Source organism: Crocodylus siamensis, chromosome 6, assembly GCF_052110815.1.
Source record: "Crocodylus siamensis isolate JL-2025a chromosome 6, ASM5211081v1, whole genome shotgun sequence".
Classification (NCBI taxonomy): domain Eukaryota; kingdom Metazoa; phylum Chordata; order Crocodylia; family Crocodylidae; genus Crocodylus; species Crocodylus siamensis.
The window spans coordinates 1,364,806-1,378,293 of NC_143400.1; the positions used below are offsets into that span (position 1 = coordinate 1,364,806).

The following is a 13,488-nucleotide window of genomic DNA, read 5'->3' on the forward strand; positions in this document are numbered from 1 at the left end:
GAAGAGTTTGCGCTGTGCACTCGGCTTTCTCTCCATCCCTTGCTGCCCCTCCACCTCTCCCCAGGCAGCGAAGACCCCTAGGGTGTGCAGGGCATGGTCCCCTTCCCCAGGTTTCCACCTCTGTGCAGTCTCTGTCCACGCAGCCGACAGGTCCGCAAGGCACACAGCTGGCAGGTGGATTTTGAAGGGTTCCCCCTCTCCCACCCAGCCGGCAACCGGAGAGGCCAGGGACCCTCACCAGCCCTTTGCAACCCCCCTGCATCATCTCGTGAGCTGCTGGATTCGAGCATTGCTAATGGAAAGCCTCCCCAAGGAGGCGCTGGGCTGATACGGCGCGGGCTGCTATTGCATCCTCGGGGGTGAAGACGGGGCAGCAGAAGGTAACAAGATGCACGGCACTGATATCGGACGGCACGGGGACGCCGACCGCCTCGGAAATGGAAGCAAAGCTCGAAGGGGACAAACGACACTCTCGGTACGCGCCGGCTGCCCCAGCTTGCACGCAAAACACCGGCGCGCAGCTGGCCTCATCCATGGGGGGAAAGCATCTAGCCGGGGAGGGGGGGAGATAAGGCATGATCAGGGCTATTCGGGGCCTCCTCGGAGCTCCTGGCAGGGGCGGCTGTATTGCTTTTGGAAGGCCGCCTGATGCACACGCATCCTGGCGTCGCCTGTAGCATGGGCCGCCCGCCTGTCACTGTGAGACTGACCAGAAACCCGGATACGTCCACAGCGGAGCATGAGCACGCAGGGGGAAACGGGGGGATGGTGAGAAGGGAGAGAAATGCTGCTTCCAAACCAAACAGTTCCCCTCTCAACTCTGGCCAGCAGCTTTAAGGGATCAACGGAGGAGGAGAAACCGCTAGGAGTGTGAACAGGAGGCGAGCGTCAGGATTTGGGCCCCCCCCCAGGGGAAAGGACCCAGCGGCTGAAATTGGCACTAGATCTAATGGGGCGTCTCCATCTGCCTGCTTCTGGGGTCTGGCGCCTGCAGAAAAGTGGAAGGAAGGAGCCGGGGGGAAGACCTGATGACACAAGTGACTGACGGAGCCGATAGCCGAGGGCCAGGGTCACAGCGGGCCCAGCAAAAGCATTCGTGACGGGGATGACTTGGGGGGGGGACGGGACTCGGGGTCCAGGCTGGGGGGGATCGGAGAGGCAGGGCACGGAGAATGAAAAGGAAAAGGGCCCTTGCTATGGCTTCGCAAGAGGGGAAGGGGGCACCCAATGCACGGCCAAGAGGGCAAGGAAGAGCAAAGCCCCCCGAGAGGACGAAGCAGCAGAGACAGCGGCTGTCCACGTCGGCGCTCGCCTGGCTCCGCGCAGACAGCGGCAGGCCGGACTCGCAGGCCAGATGTGCCCGAACCCACAGCCCGGCTCCCCTGGCAATGCCCTTGCCTGGCAACAGCCCCCGCTCTCCCATGCCCCCCTCCCGCCTGGGACACGTCCTGGCTTATCTGTAAACTTTGCAGTCTGGTGCTTAGTGTTTGTATTTCCTTGCTGGGCAGCAGGGCCAGAGCGGGGGGGTGCTTCTTGCCCCGGGCTGGCTGACGAGAGGGTCCGAAAGCCCGCGTGGGGCACGGGGAATAACTTAAAACAAATGAATCGGTGATGCCACGGCGCCTCTCGCCCCACCCCGGCGCCCTGCCGGCTCCGCCCGCAATCCCTTCGAAGCCGGCAGGCCGCTGGGGCCGGACAGAGATGGGAGAGGGGGAAGCCAGACCCATCGGGGGATTCGTTACAGACTCTACATTACACAGCTGATGCTACCCAGGGGCCCGCCGCCCCCGCCCGCTGGATTCGCACGCGCCGCCGGCGCGGGGGTTCGACGGCACGCGCGTGCGGCACATCATCCCACCCCCGCTCGGCCCTCGGTGACATCCCAAACCTGTCGTATCAACGCAGCGGCGTTCGGACGCCCTCCTTCCCCCCACCCCCCCATCGGCGCCAGGCCCGAACAGTCGGGTCTCCAGTAGGTGGCGCCGGGCACTCCCCCCCGCCCTGCCCCACCTTTACCGCCAGCAAGAGCGCCTTCTTCGGTCCTTGCTAATCGTCCCGTGCCCGCTGTGGGCATCTGTTATCTGTTCAACGTCCTCGCTCCAAGGCCGCCGTTGTGACTGGGGGCAAGGTAAGCGTCCGTGCGGTGGACGGGCGACGAGAAGGGGGACGAAGAGGAGTTATAGGAGGAGGAGGGTGTCCGGATGGCCTGGCCCCCAGTCTGAGGTTGCTGCAGGTTGAGGATGCTGTCGATGGCACTCTGAAGGTGCTCGTTGAGGGAGTCGTCCTGGGGGCTGTCGCTGGAGAAGCTGGCGTTGTCGACGTCGAAGGACTCGGACTTGCGGCGCTTGGCGGGGGGCAGGGGCACGTCCCAGGTGAGCTCCGCGCCCGAGCTGTGGTCGGGGGGCTCCGTTTTGATCATCCCACGGTAAAACTCGTCCTCCACTTCCGCGAGTTCCTTCATAAGGCCACTAGTGGCGTCGTCCGGCTTGGGCGGAGCAGGGCTGCCCTGCAACCCCAGGGCCCGCGTGTCGCCCCGGTTGAAGAACAGCAGCTTGGAGCCCTCCTCCGGCCGGGTCTTCTCGGCCCCCGCGGGACTCTCGTGGGTTTTGAGGGAGGTGATGACGCTGCGGGAGCCGTCCTCTTGCTTGAGGGGGCCGGCGTCGGCCTTGGGGGCGCCCGCCTTGGCATCGCTGGCTTTGTCGGCCACGAAAGCGTCCACGTTCTCGCGGTAGGTCTTGCGAAGCGGGAGCCGGCAGTAGGTCGCCACGGGCTTCTTCTCGGCGGGCGCGGGGGCCGCGTGGTCCACGGTGCCGTTCATCTGACCCGGGGTGGTGGCCACAGGAGGGGCGGAGGTGGCCGCGGCCGGGGCGGCGTGCTGATCGGGCACCTTGATGACAGTGCACACGGGGGGTGGCTGGTGAACGGGATCCAGGGCCGTGTTGTGCACCACTTTGCTGAGCCCGGCTTCCTGCTTGATCTTCAGCTTGAGGCCGATGCGGCTCCGGGCCTCGTAGGTTTTGATGGGGGGCTTGCTCCGGGAAGGCAGGGCGTCTTCGTCCCCGTCCAGGGAAGGCGAGGCCTTGGCCCAGGTGACGGACGGGGAGCCCCCGCTGTGTTTGATCACCAGCTTGGTGGGGTTGATGGGGCCGGGCGTCTGCGCCGGAGGCACCTTGAGGCTTTCGGAGGCCGGGGCGGCGCTGGAGGCGGAGGCGAGAGCCGCGGAGGATGGGAGGCTCTGGGAGCGGGACGACGACACATACTCATCTGCAAACACAGAGGCCCGCGTCAGGGATCAGAGCAACACAGACCGGCGCGCTGCGGCCCCACGGGCCATAAGGATGTTGGGCCGCGGGGGACCTCGCAAGGTCTAGTCCAGCTCAAGGCAGGATGGTCCCTGATGCAACCATCCCAGCCCAGACACGTGCTAATTAATTCACCCTTAACCCAGGGAGGAAGTTTTATCCCCATCTAATAGCTGGGGTGAGCCCCTGGGAGTCTTCCCTATCTAAGGCTCCCAGACCACCCCCAAAGGCATCTCAGTTATTGCTTTCACACATCCATGGCCCCCCTCATTCAGCCGGGGGTTTTTTTGCTTTTATCTCCAAATTCTCCCCCCTCTTGTGCTCTCTGGCTTCTGTTTCTCAGCCTCTCTCCTCCCTCTGACACTTCTGCTCGTATCTTCTCTGCACTGTGTCCCGTACAGGGTGCACCACGAGAGCAATACGATCATTCATAAAGCCACCCAGTCCTTCGCTCACGACCTGCCCAGCAGGAATCATTTCAGAGCCGCGATAACGTGGCCAGTCCCCTTCCAGAGGCAACTGCTCCGTCAGTTTTCCCTTTACGCTATGCTGCTTTTCTCCTGCTTTCAAACATCTGTCCAGCTCCCTCGAGAGGAGGCAAGCCAGTTTCTAGGGCTGGGAAAGAGATGCCATAAATTAAGCATATGCCCATTAAGTAAAAAGGGATCGGGAACGGGGCCAGCTGAGAACTGCAAGGAGTCTGTGCGTCAAAGGCTGCAGCTACCAGCATCCTTCAGACGGGGATGGCGGGAGGGGAATATAGACCCCACTTCATGCAGCGGGACTCCGACTTTTGCCCCCGGCTCGGGGAGGAAGGAGGAGGGGGTCAGAGACTGGCACTTTCTGAAGCCAGCAGGTTTCGATTCTGCCCTTAGAAACATCCTGCTGGAAAGCATCCTCTAACCAGAGCTGGAAGAGAAGGGGTGTGCAAACACCTCAGTACCCCTCTACAAGACATATCCAACCTGGTTTCTCCTTTGCCAGCTGCTTATCCAGTGCCAACGTAGTCTTTTCCTCCTGAATAAACATCCGGTCAATCATCACCATCTCCGCGGAAGGGCTGACTCTCTGCGGATGAAGGGCAAAACCAGGTGGAAGTGGAAAAGAGAAAGGTATGTTAGGATGCAGGGCTTGAAATTGCCCAGATAGACTGAAAGCAGCCTCTGCTTTCTTTGCAGCATGGGCGAAAAGAATCACGGCTGCAATACCAAGCTGGTAGCCTAATTTAATTTTAGAAAACGAGGGCTGGAAGGGACCTATGGAAGTCACATCTACTCCAACCCCTGCTCCAAGCAGGACCAGCCCCAACTACATCATCCCAGCCACGGCTCTGTCCAGCTGGGTCTTCAAAACCTCCAAGGATGGAGACTGCACCGCCTCTCTGGGTGACCCGAACCAGTGCTTCCCCACCCACCTGCTGAAAGAGTTTTTCCTAATATCCAACCTAAACTTCCCTTGCTGCAACTTTTGCCCATCGCTCCTTTTTCTGTCGCCTGCCATCGCTTCCCATTACGTTTCTGGGAGATCGATGAAAGAGGAGAGGAGGGGAGAGGAGTGGAGGGCCTGCTGCCAAATTCCCTGTTGCTAACGTCTGATGGCAAAATGAACATTAAATGTATGTGCTGGCCATTGCTTTTTCCCCAGGGATGAGAAGGGAAATCTCCCCTACTCACAGCTTCAGGCTTTGCTCACTGAAAACAGACCGCAACACGTCCCCCCATTCTCAGTGCTACATGACACAGTGCTCGGACCTCACTCAGCACAGGCGTAACGAGTGAAAGAACGCGCAATCTGAACCCGCGTTAGAAAGGCACGGGGCACAGCGAAACGGGCCGGTGTAGGCAGGCCACCGCAACGGACACAGGACAAGGGGATTAGGCTTACCCTGGACTCTTCTAAGAGCAGCAGCCGGTATTTGTTCAGCATAGCTTGTGTGCGTTTCAAGAGCTGCGTGGACACCACTTCGAACTCTTCGTCCACTGGAAAGGAGAGGGGGGAAAAAACAGAAGGCGTCTGGTTTTCTTTTGGACACAGGCAGCACACACATACGACTATCGCTAGCTTTGTGGGTGGCAGCAGTGGTGTCTGCTCCTTTCTGTGCTCCTCTGCTACCTCTCCTTGGGTTTCCTCCTAAAGTCTGAGGTGGTTTAATGGCTCATGTGATGCTATTAAAGCAAGGAGCTGCTGAGACAGATACAGGTCCAGCCTCAATTTGCCGTGCTCCGTTTCTCTCTCCCCCCGGCACACCTCAGCATCCCATGTACTCCGATGGCAGGGTGTGGGCCGCTAGCTCAGATGGCAATGCGATGCCCCTGGTTTTGTGCCTGGAGGTGAAGGGAGCTGTAGAGGAACCCAGGTGGCCAGGCTGGATCCGACGAAAGGGCCCATATCTAATCCCATATCCTGTCCCAGAGAGCCGCCAGGACTAGAGACTTCCAAAGGACAACCACATTCGCCTTAAGAGAAACCTCTTCCTAACCCGCCGCTTGGCCCATGGCTTGAAGCAGACGAGGTTACTGGTGTATATAATTTTATCTGATCTAAACTAACGGTGGATATTCTCGCCAGACAGTCCTTTGGTCGCCCATCCCCTGCAGTGTCTTGTGGCTGCAACTAATTAGGCACAACATTTAAATATACTTCCCTGGCTTGGAATATGTTGCCCTTCGCTCTTAATTTGATGGCACTTTTAGCAAAGGATAAAGAAGAACACATCGTTTTCCCGCTTTATACCATTTATCCCCGGATATACGGCGATCATTTCCTTCAAAGAAAATCACGCAAGAAACAGCAGTCAAATCTCCTTAACATTGCTGCTAGATAAGGGACCCCTCCTGCTCCACTCTGCACCTACATGACGTTTACTGTACGTGGGTTTACGCTTCTCCTTCTAGCAAAGGCATAAAGTTTTACACGACTCTTCAAGACCAGTCTGATTTTCAACAGCGTGGGAGGAGGACGCTCTCCCTCAACGCCAGGAAAATGGTCGGAGACGTGACTGCCGCAGGTCACGTAACAGCAATACGTAATGTTTGGTAGTGACGTTAGTCATATCGTATGTACCTGAATCCAAGCCAACTGTGAATTTAAGATGACCCCCCCCCAGTAATTAAGATTCTAGATATGGAAAATGGATACATTTGTTTTCATTTTCTAGATAGAGGATTTTCATTACTGGAGGGTTGTCTTAAATTCAGACCCCCCCCCCCCCGCCGCCAAGTGTTACATCAGGGAAAGCAAGGGCTGGGGGTGAGGGTCAGACAGTCCTCTTGGCCTCTGACACCCAACTTCTTCTCCCTGCACTGACACCTCATTTTGGTGGATGCTGTAGTTTGGCTGGGCAAGGGGAGGAGAACCCCCTCATCTTGGATTTGAATGAATACAGCAAACTTGAAAAAACAAACACTCAGCATGGCGTATTATTACAACTGGGGGTTTCAATTCTTTATAAAGAAGCACTGAAACTCATCAGGGCCTGCAGAGAGGGAGGGAAGGAGATGTCTTGATCAAGGCCACATGGGGCAAACAGCAACTCTAATGAATATTCCTGTGGGAGCGTTAGTGCCTGTATCGAGCACACAAGGCCCCCGTCTCATCCGCCAGCTTCAAAACCCAGAAGGCCGCGATGGTCCCAACTTTATCTCGCTGGGAAAGATTAAAGGCGGGAGACCGTGCCAGGTTTCAGGGAGCTTATCCTTTTTGGGAGTGGAAGCAGAGGAGCAAACTTCTCTCTTCTCATTGCTGGAGGCAGCTATTTTTCACCCTGACCCACTACATGCAAACACAGCACAGGCCCGAGGCGCTCTTGGTCCATCCTAGTGCTTGGCTCAGCTGTATTGGACATGTTGCTGCAGTCCTGGGGCCACTAGCTCCCCCCACTACGCCGCCAGCATTCACAGCTGAACTCACCCTTCTTGTAGTCCTGGGTGGAGGGCAGCATCCCCTGGTAGACGTGGTAGGGTAGAAGCCTTTGTAAGGCATCTTCGAATGAACGGAACGACGTTTTATAGTCTGGGTGCAACACAGCTCCTTGGTGTTTATGCAACTGTTCCAAAAAGCTACGAGAAAGAGGAAAGACCCATCAGGAGCTAGCACGGAGCGTATGGACAAGACAGCTGCCCATAAAAGCCTTAGGCTGAATAGTGGAAATTTTTACTGAACCTCCCCATGACATTTATGGGCTACTTACACCCATTGCAGCACTGCGAGGACCTCCAAAGCCCCCCCCCCCCGGCTGTATATGAGCCAAACACACAACAACACGTATGTTACGGGCAGCCCCCACGCAATGACCAACCCCTGCTCATCCTCCCTGGAGTCTTACAGCTAATAAATGGTGCACCTCGTGCCAAGAGGATCACGCGGGGTCTTCCAACGTATGGCATGTGACCCAGACAGCCTATAACTCAGTTAGAGAAGTTCCCCCCAGGGGCCGTCAAATGAGATTATGACATGGTTTCTCCAATTAAGGAAAACGTAATTTATCTGCATTGATAAAACGGTGTCATCCTTCCTACACTGCCAGAGCGCAGCAGTCCTCAGAGCGAACACGGACAGCCGTGGCACGTGTGAAACGCCACGGGCAGGAAGGCCACACGTTAATGTAATTTCACCCGGAGCTGCCCCCCTGTTAGGGGGGTGGCTGCATGCATGCAAGTACGTGCGAGTACACGTGCGCTCAGGGTAGGGGGCACCGGAGACAGAACAACCAACCCCCGGCGGAAAACCATCCCAGAAAAATTCCACGCGAAACGTTCCCTGTCATAGGCCCACGGGACCATAGCAAAGTCGGGCTGGAAAGGACCTCCCAAGGTCACATCTAGTCCGGTCCCTTGCTCAAGGCAGGATCACCCCTCTCCAAACCAGCCCAACCAGCTAACCTGCTCTTGAAGACCTCCGGGGATGGAGACGCCCCCCACCTCTCTGGGCGGCCCGTTCCAAGGAGATGGAAGGAGATGTTCCTCCTCACCTCCAGCCTCAGTTTCCCCTGATGCAGCTCATCCTGTCCTCAATGACCCTGAAGAAAAGCCCACCTCCATCCCCTCTGACACGGCTCGCACTTGAAGGCCGTGAGCACCCTCCCCCTTGGTCTTCTCTTCTCCAGACTAAACAACCCTAGCTCTTCGGCCTCTCTTCATTAAGTCTTCTCTTCCAGACCCCTCATCGTTTCCGTTGCTCTGCCCTGGACTCTTTCAAACCTGTCCACGTCCTTCATGGAAGCACGGGGCCCAGGTGAAGCCTCTCCAGTGCCGAACAAAGCAAAAGCATCGCTGCCCTTGATTTGCAAGGGATGATCATAGTTTCTAGACTCGGAAGGGACCCGAGTAGATCATCTAGTCCGACCCCCTGCCATGGCCCCCATTAACAATCCTGTTAATACAGCCCAGTCTGCTGTTGGCTGCATCAGCCCTGGCCCCTCCGCACGGACACCAATTTCCACGCCGAGGTAAAACATCACGTCAAGAGAGGCATCCTCAAAGGGAGCTCCACCACTGCTAATTTATACCTATACACCGTAACAAAGAGAGGGCTTTGGCACTTGCATGATGGCAAGATGCACTGTTAAACCTAGTCCAGCCGCTAGCTTCAGCCCCTGGGTCTCTGGGACACTCACCATGCTTCTTTGCTGGGTTGTAGTGTAGGCGGTTTTTTCAGGCTTCCAAGTTTACTGTCATACTGGCAAGAAAAGAGAAAAGGGAACATGTGAAAAAGCCTCTGGGTCAGTTTTAATCTACACAGGAGCACCCAGCTTGTGTTCAGAGAATCAGAGAAAACTCAGGTTGGAAGAGACACGAGGCGGTCACATCTAGTCCAACCCTCGACTCAAAGCAGGATCAGCTCCAACTATTTCAGTCTCCAGCCCAACTGCTATCCCCGCCCTCCCAAAAGCCTCTCACAGACCTCTGATGTATAAATAGCCACAGGGGCATGCTCACCTGCTGCGTGGTTTGGACCGGGACTGAAGGCATGAGCTGCGATAATCCTTTGCTGACAACTTGAATCTGCAAGGATCCTTTACCCAGGTTCAGTCCGGAGACGGAGCTGATCACCCCGGGCTTGGTCTGCGAACAAAAAAAAAAGCTGCCATTTGTGCGAGATCCCAGCACGAATCTGAGGAGGCCAAATTGATGAAGGAAAAAAACAAAAACGACACACACAGCCAGAAACTGCTCTCACCAATTCACCCCTGAGCAAAATGTTCCCCGTGAACCCCCTTGTTGCTCAGACACCAATATCTGAGTCTTGGGGATATAGTATTTTTACCTTGCACTTCTAGGAGGCAGGTCCCAGCAGGACTGGCATGCCTTTAAGTAAATCAGAAGCAAAAGGAACAAGGCACCTACCCCCTCCCTGTCCCCCTGGGTCTCGTTAGCATAAGAATGAGGGGTTGTTTCCCCTTTGTCTTTTAAGAGATTGCTGTACTTAAAACACAAATAAGTTTCTGCCAGAGTTAAATGCTTTCTGGCAGGCTGCATTTTGTTCCCCACAACCCGGGAGTAAAACTTCATGCCGCCCCTTCTCAAAATGGACAAAACCTTTGAGGAAGAGCCGCACTCTCACCTGAACCGGCTGCTGGAGAGCAAAGGTGGCTCCAGGCTTCCCTTGTCCCGCTGCTACTTTCCCCACGGAAATAGTTGTGGAGCCAGTAGAAAACGTTTTGCTCTCCGCTGGAACGGAAGCAGTGATACCTGGGGGGGGGGTGCAGGGATGGAAAACACGGTCATTGCTTCAAATACAGGTTCAAGTTGAAACACCGGTGTCAGATTCACATGGCAAGCTCCAACAGCATGTTATAGGCTGGATCAAGGTGCTAAGCAAAGCTTTCCATCCAAGTCAGCTAGAGGACCAGGGGACTTAGGCGCTTTGGAGAATGTTGTCCACTGAAATGCAGCCACCTCCGCTGGCTGTTCAGCATCTGAAGGACTCCAGAGCTCCACAGGTCTGCAGACGACCTGCGCCCTCATCCGACTGAATAGCAACGCAGGGGGCTGAAGGGGGGTAGCAGCATTCAATCATCCAAACTGGAATCTGGCCCAGACAAGAGGCAAAGGCCCCAACGTGAGAGAAAGGCACGGGGATAAACTTTCAATGAGCACCCGCAGGAAGGAGGTGGATCTTTGCATACAGGCGACTGAACATCAAAAACATCCCGAGGTGAGAATTAAAGTGCAACTGGAGTGTGAAGCTCAGCGCTGCTCTCAGCGGGGGCAGACGACAGGGCAGAGAGCAACGGGTTGCAGCAAGGAAAACTGAGGTTAGATATCAGGAAGAATTTTCTCACTGGGAGGGCGGAGAAGCACTGGGACAGGCTCCCTCCGGAGCGGTGCGGGAGTCTCCACCCTTGGAGGCTTTGAACACCCGGCTAGACAAAGCCTTGCCTGGGATGATGCAGTTGGGGCTGGTCCTGGCTCGGAGCAGGGGTTGGACTAGATGCGACCCCGAGGTCCCTTCAACCCTCATTAACTCACGGCCACCAGATGTGAGAGTTCAGCCAGGTTCACACAGGGATTGTACACGTTCTTGGAGGAAAGGGGCATCAATAACAATAAAGCATGGGCGTGCGGGATGCAGCCTCTGAATCGGGACCTTTAATGCTGGAGGCTGCATGCGAGAGAGGAAGAGGGGGCAAAAGCCCTGCTCAGATTCATTCACGCCCCTTCCAGCCCCCGCTCTCTGCTGCTGCAAGACACAGACTGGGCAAGATGGTCCTAGGGTCTGGCCCAGTAAATGGCCGCTGTTATGTTCTTAGGAGAGACGAGCTGCCTTCTTTTGGAGGACTGCAGAACATGTGGCCGGGCAGGGCACATCTGGTCCAACCCCCTGCTAGAGGCAGGATCCCCGCCATCCAAAAGTCCCGGTCTCACCTATTCCTAAAACTATGCAGCCAACCCTGGTGCACCGCGACAAGGCCCACTGCCCGCAGATACCGAGCGCACTTGAACGTGCCCACGTGCAGCCAGGGGCTGGGCGCTGGCAGCATCCTGCCACTGAACAGGGGTTAAAGGGCACTTGAGAAACCCAAGACAGAGGCTGTGCCCCCCGCTGCAGAGGAGGGCAACCCCCTTCCCGCAGTTCATACCAACCTGGCCACAGGGTAAAATTCCTTCCCAATCCCAAATGCAGCGATCGGGCTGGGCCCGAATAGAAGGCAAGACCCTCTAGCCAGGGACCTCAGGATTTAAGTGCCACGCAGGCACGGAGACACACGACTGCACTGCCTTTCCCCAGGCAGCTTCGGCTTTGGTAGCCACTGACACAACAGCGTGGGGGCTGCGCTGCCCGCCCGCCGCCCCCACGTCCACCTCCTCCCGCCTCTCAGCCCGCCCCGAGCTCACAGGCCGCCGCGTTCGAACCTGCAGTGGACGGCTGGCCGGTGGCGGGCGCTGGGGCATGGCTGTGGACCGGTGCCGGCGTCGTCGTCACCGCGACCGGCTGCCCCTGGGTGTTCACCAGGACAGAGGAGGGCTGGCTGCTGAACTGGCTGAGCGCCGGCGAGGCCTGGCTGGTGGATGTTGTCTGCTTGGTTTGTAGGATAATCCCCTGCGGCACCTGCAGCGACAAAAAGGCAGAGGCTGAGAACTCGCCCTGGCTGCTCTGCGCCGGCCACGTTTCTAGTCACCCCGACGTGGGGAAGAAAGGGCCCTGCCCTGTAAAGTGCCCTGGCTCCCATCTCACCCCCTCCCCTCGGACTTCACAAAGTTTGGACACAAATGCCAAGGGAGCAGAAAGCCTGCTTAGCCTTGGGAACATCCAGGTTTGTGGGTGTCCGGAGTTTCAATTGCCTAGATGTGCCCTCGAAAGGGCCTTTTTTACTGGATGAGCCGCTGAAACGGAACAAACCGAGTTCAGCCTTTTTTCTCCAAAGGGAACGCGGAAAGTGTTTCACTTATTTTTTGGGAACGGGGAGGGGGGGTGGGTGTCTCAGAAGGGGCCCCCCAGTGAAGTCAGCACGTATACGAACTGGATGTGGTCCCTAAGGGCCAGGTTAGAAACATTGCCCCTCCCCAGTGCCACAGGCTGGAGCCCGGTGGGGTCGCCTCATTGTTTTGTCTGCTCTGTTTGGGTCCCCCAAGCTGCTTTTCAGGGGGCAAGGGTTTGCTCTCATCTCCCTAGCAATAAAAAAATAATAATTCTCTCCATGGGTTTGTGCACTGGGTCTCGAGCGATTCCCCAGCAGCCCACGTCTGAGGCAACAAACGCTGCATAGGGCTTTTTCCTTTAATTGGGTTAGTCGTCTTCCAAACAACAGAGGACAAAGGGCCCAGTCAAAAGCAGCTCAGAGAGGCCAAGGTGGGACGAACTGCTTCCTAGAGGCTGACAGCGACATGCTTCACGCAACGACGACCAGCTACCCATGGCCAAGGTGGGATGAATTTCTTCCTAAAGGTCGACAACGACGTGCTTCACGCGGCGATGAAGACAACCAGCCCCCCGTGGCCGAAGCGGGATGAATGTCCTTCTAGAAGCTGACAACGATGCGCTTCGCGCGACTATGAAAACAACCGTCTACCCACGGCCAAGGTGGGAAACATTGCTTCCCAGAGGCCGAGAACGACGTGCTTCACGCAACGATGAAGACAACCAGCTTCCCACAGCGTCCTCCCAGCTTCGCAAATGAATCAACCGACCAACCAAGACAACGTCGGCTTTCCACGGAGGAGAGCCACAGCTCACCTCGTCAGCGGTGGCTTTTGCGATTCGGAGCCGAGCCAGGAGCAAGGGGTTTCTTTGGTGGTATCTTTGTATTGGACTAAGGGTAGAGTTGGGAGAGATGTTACATGGGGGCTTTTGGGGCACAGAGCGCCCTCCTCCTTAGAGAGAGGATGGAGACGGGCCTCTCTCTGGGGCAGGACTAAAGAGCGACGGCCTCAAACTGCCGCAGGAGAAACCGAGGCTGGAGAAGAAGAGGAACTTCCTGGCTCCGAGGGCGACTGATCGGTGCAACAGGCTGCCCACGGGGGTGGGGGAGCCTCCGTCCCTGGAGATCTTCAAGAACAGGTTGGACAGACACGTGACGGGGATAGTTTAGAGACGCAGGTAGTCGTGTTAGTCTGAAGTCAAGTGGAAGGAAGTGTAGACTTGCACTTGATGGACTAACCAAGATAAATTATATGCATCACAAACTCTTATATATATGTATATATATATATAAAAAAAAAAAAAAAAAAAAAAAGGCTGGAAGAGA

General features: G+C 56.5%; 1 protein-coding gene across 5 annotated transcripts in view; it reads right to left on the minus strand.

The window, feature by feature from the left end:
- Window positions 1-2,002: 2,002 nt before the first annotated feature.
- Window positions 2,003-13,488, minus strand: part of BICRA (BRD4 interacting chromatin remodeling complex associated protein) — a 100,452-nt gene continuing 88,966 nt past the window's right edge. For all 5 annotated transcript variants that reach the window (XM_090053044.1, XM_090053046.1, XM_090053045.1 and 2 more), the window contains 8 exons: window positions 11,657-11,852; window positions 9,864-9,991; window positions 9,239-9,364; window positions 8,917-8,978; window positions 7,212-7,360; window positions 5,187-5,281; window positions 4,268-4,370; window positions 2,003-3,264 (listed from right to left, as the gene is read on the minus strand). In XM_090053044.1, coding sequence (XP_089909170.1) covers window positions 2,078-3,264; window positions 4,268-4,370; window positions 5,187-5,281; window positions 7,212-7,360; window positions 8,917-8,978; window positions 9,239-9,364; window positions 9,864-9,991; window positions 11,657-11,852 — 2,046 coding nt within the window. In that variant the 3' untranslated portion in view covers window positions 2,003-2,077. The remainder of the gene's footprint in view (window positions 3,265-4,267; window positions 4,371-5,186; window positions 5,282-7,211; window positions 7,361-8,916; window positions 8,979-9,238; window positions 9,365-9,863; window positions 9,992-11,656; window positions 11,853-13,488) is intronic.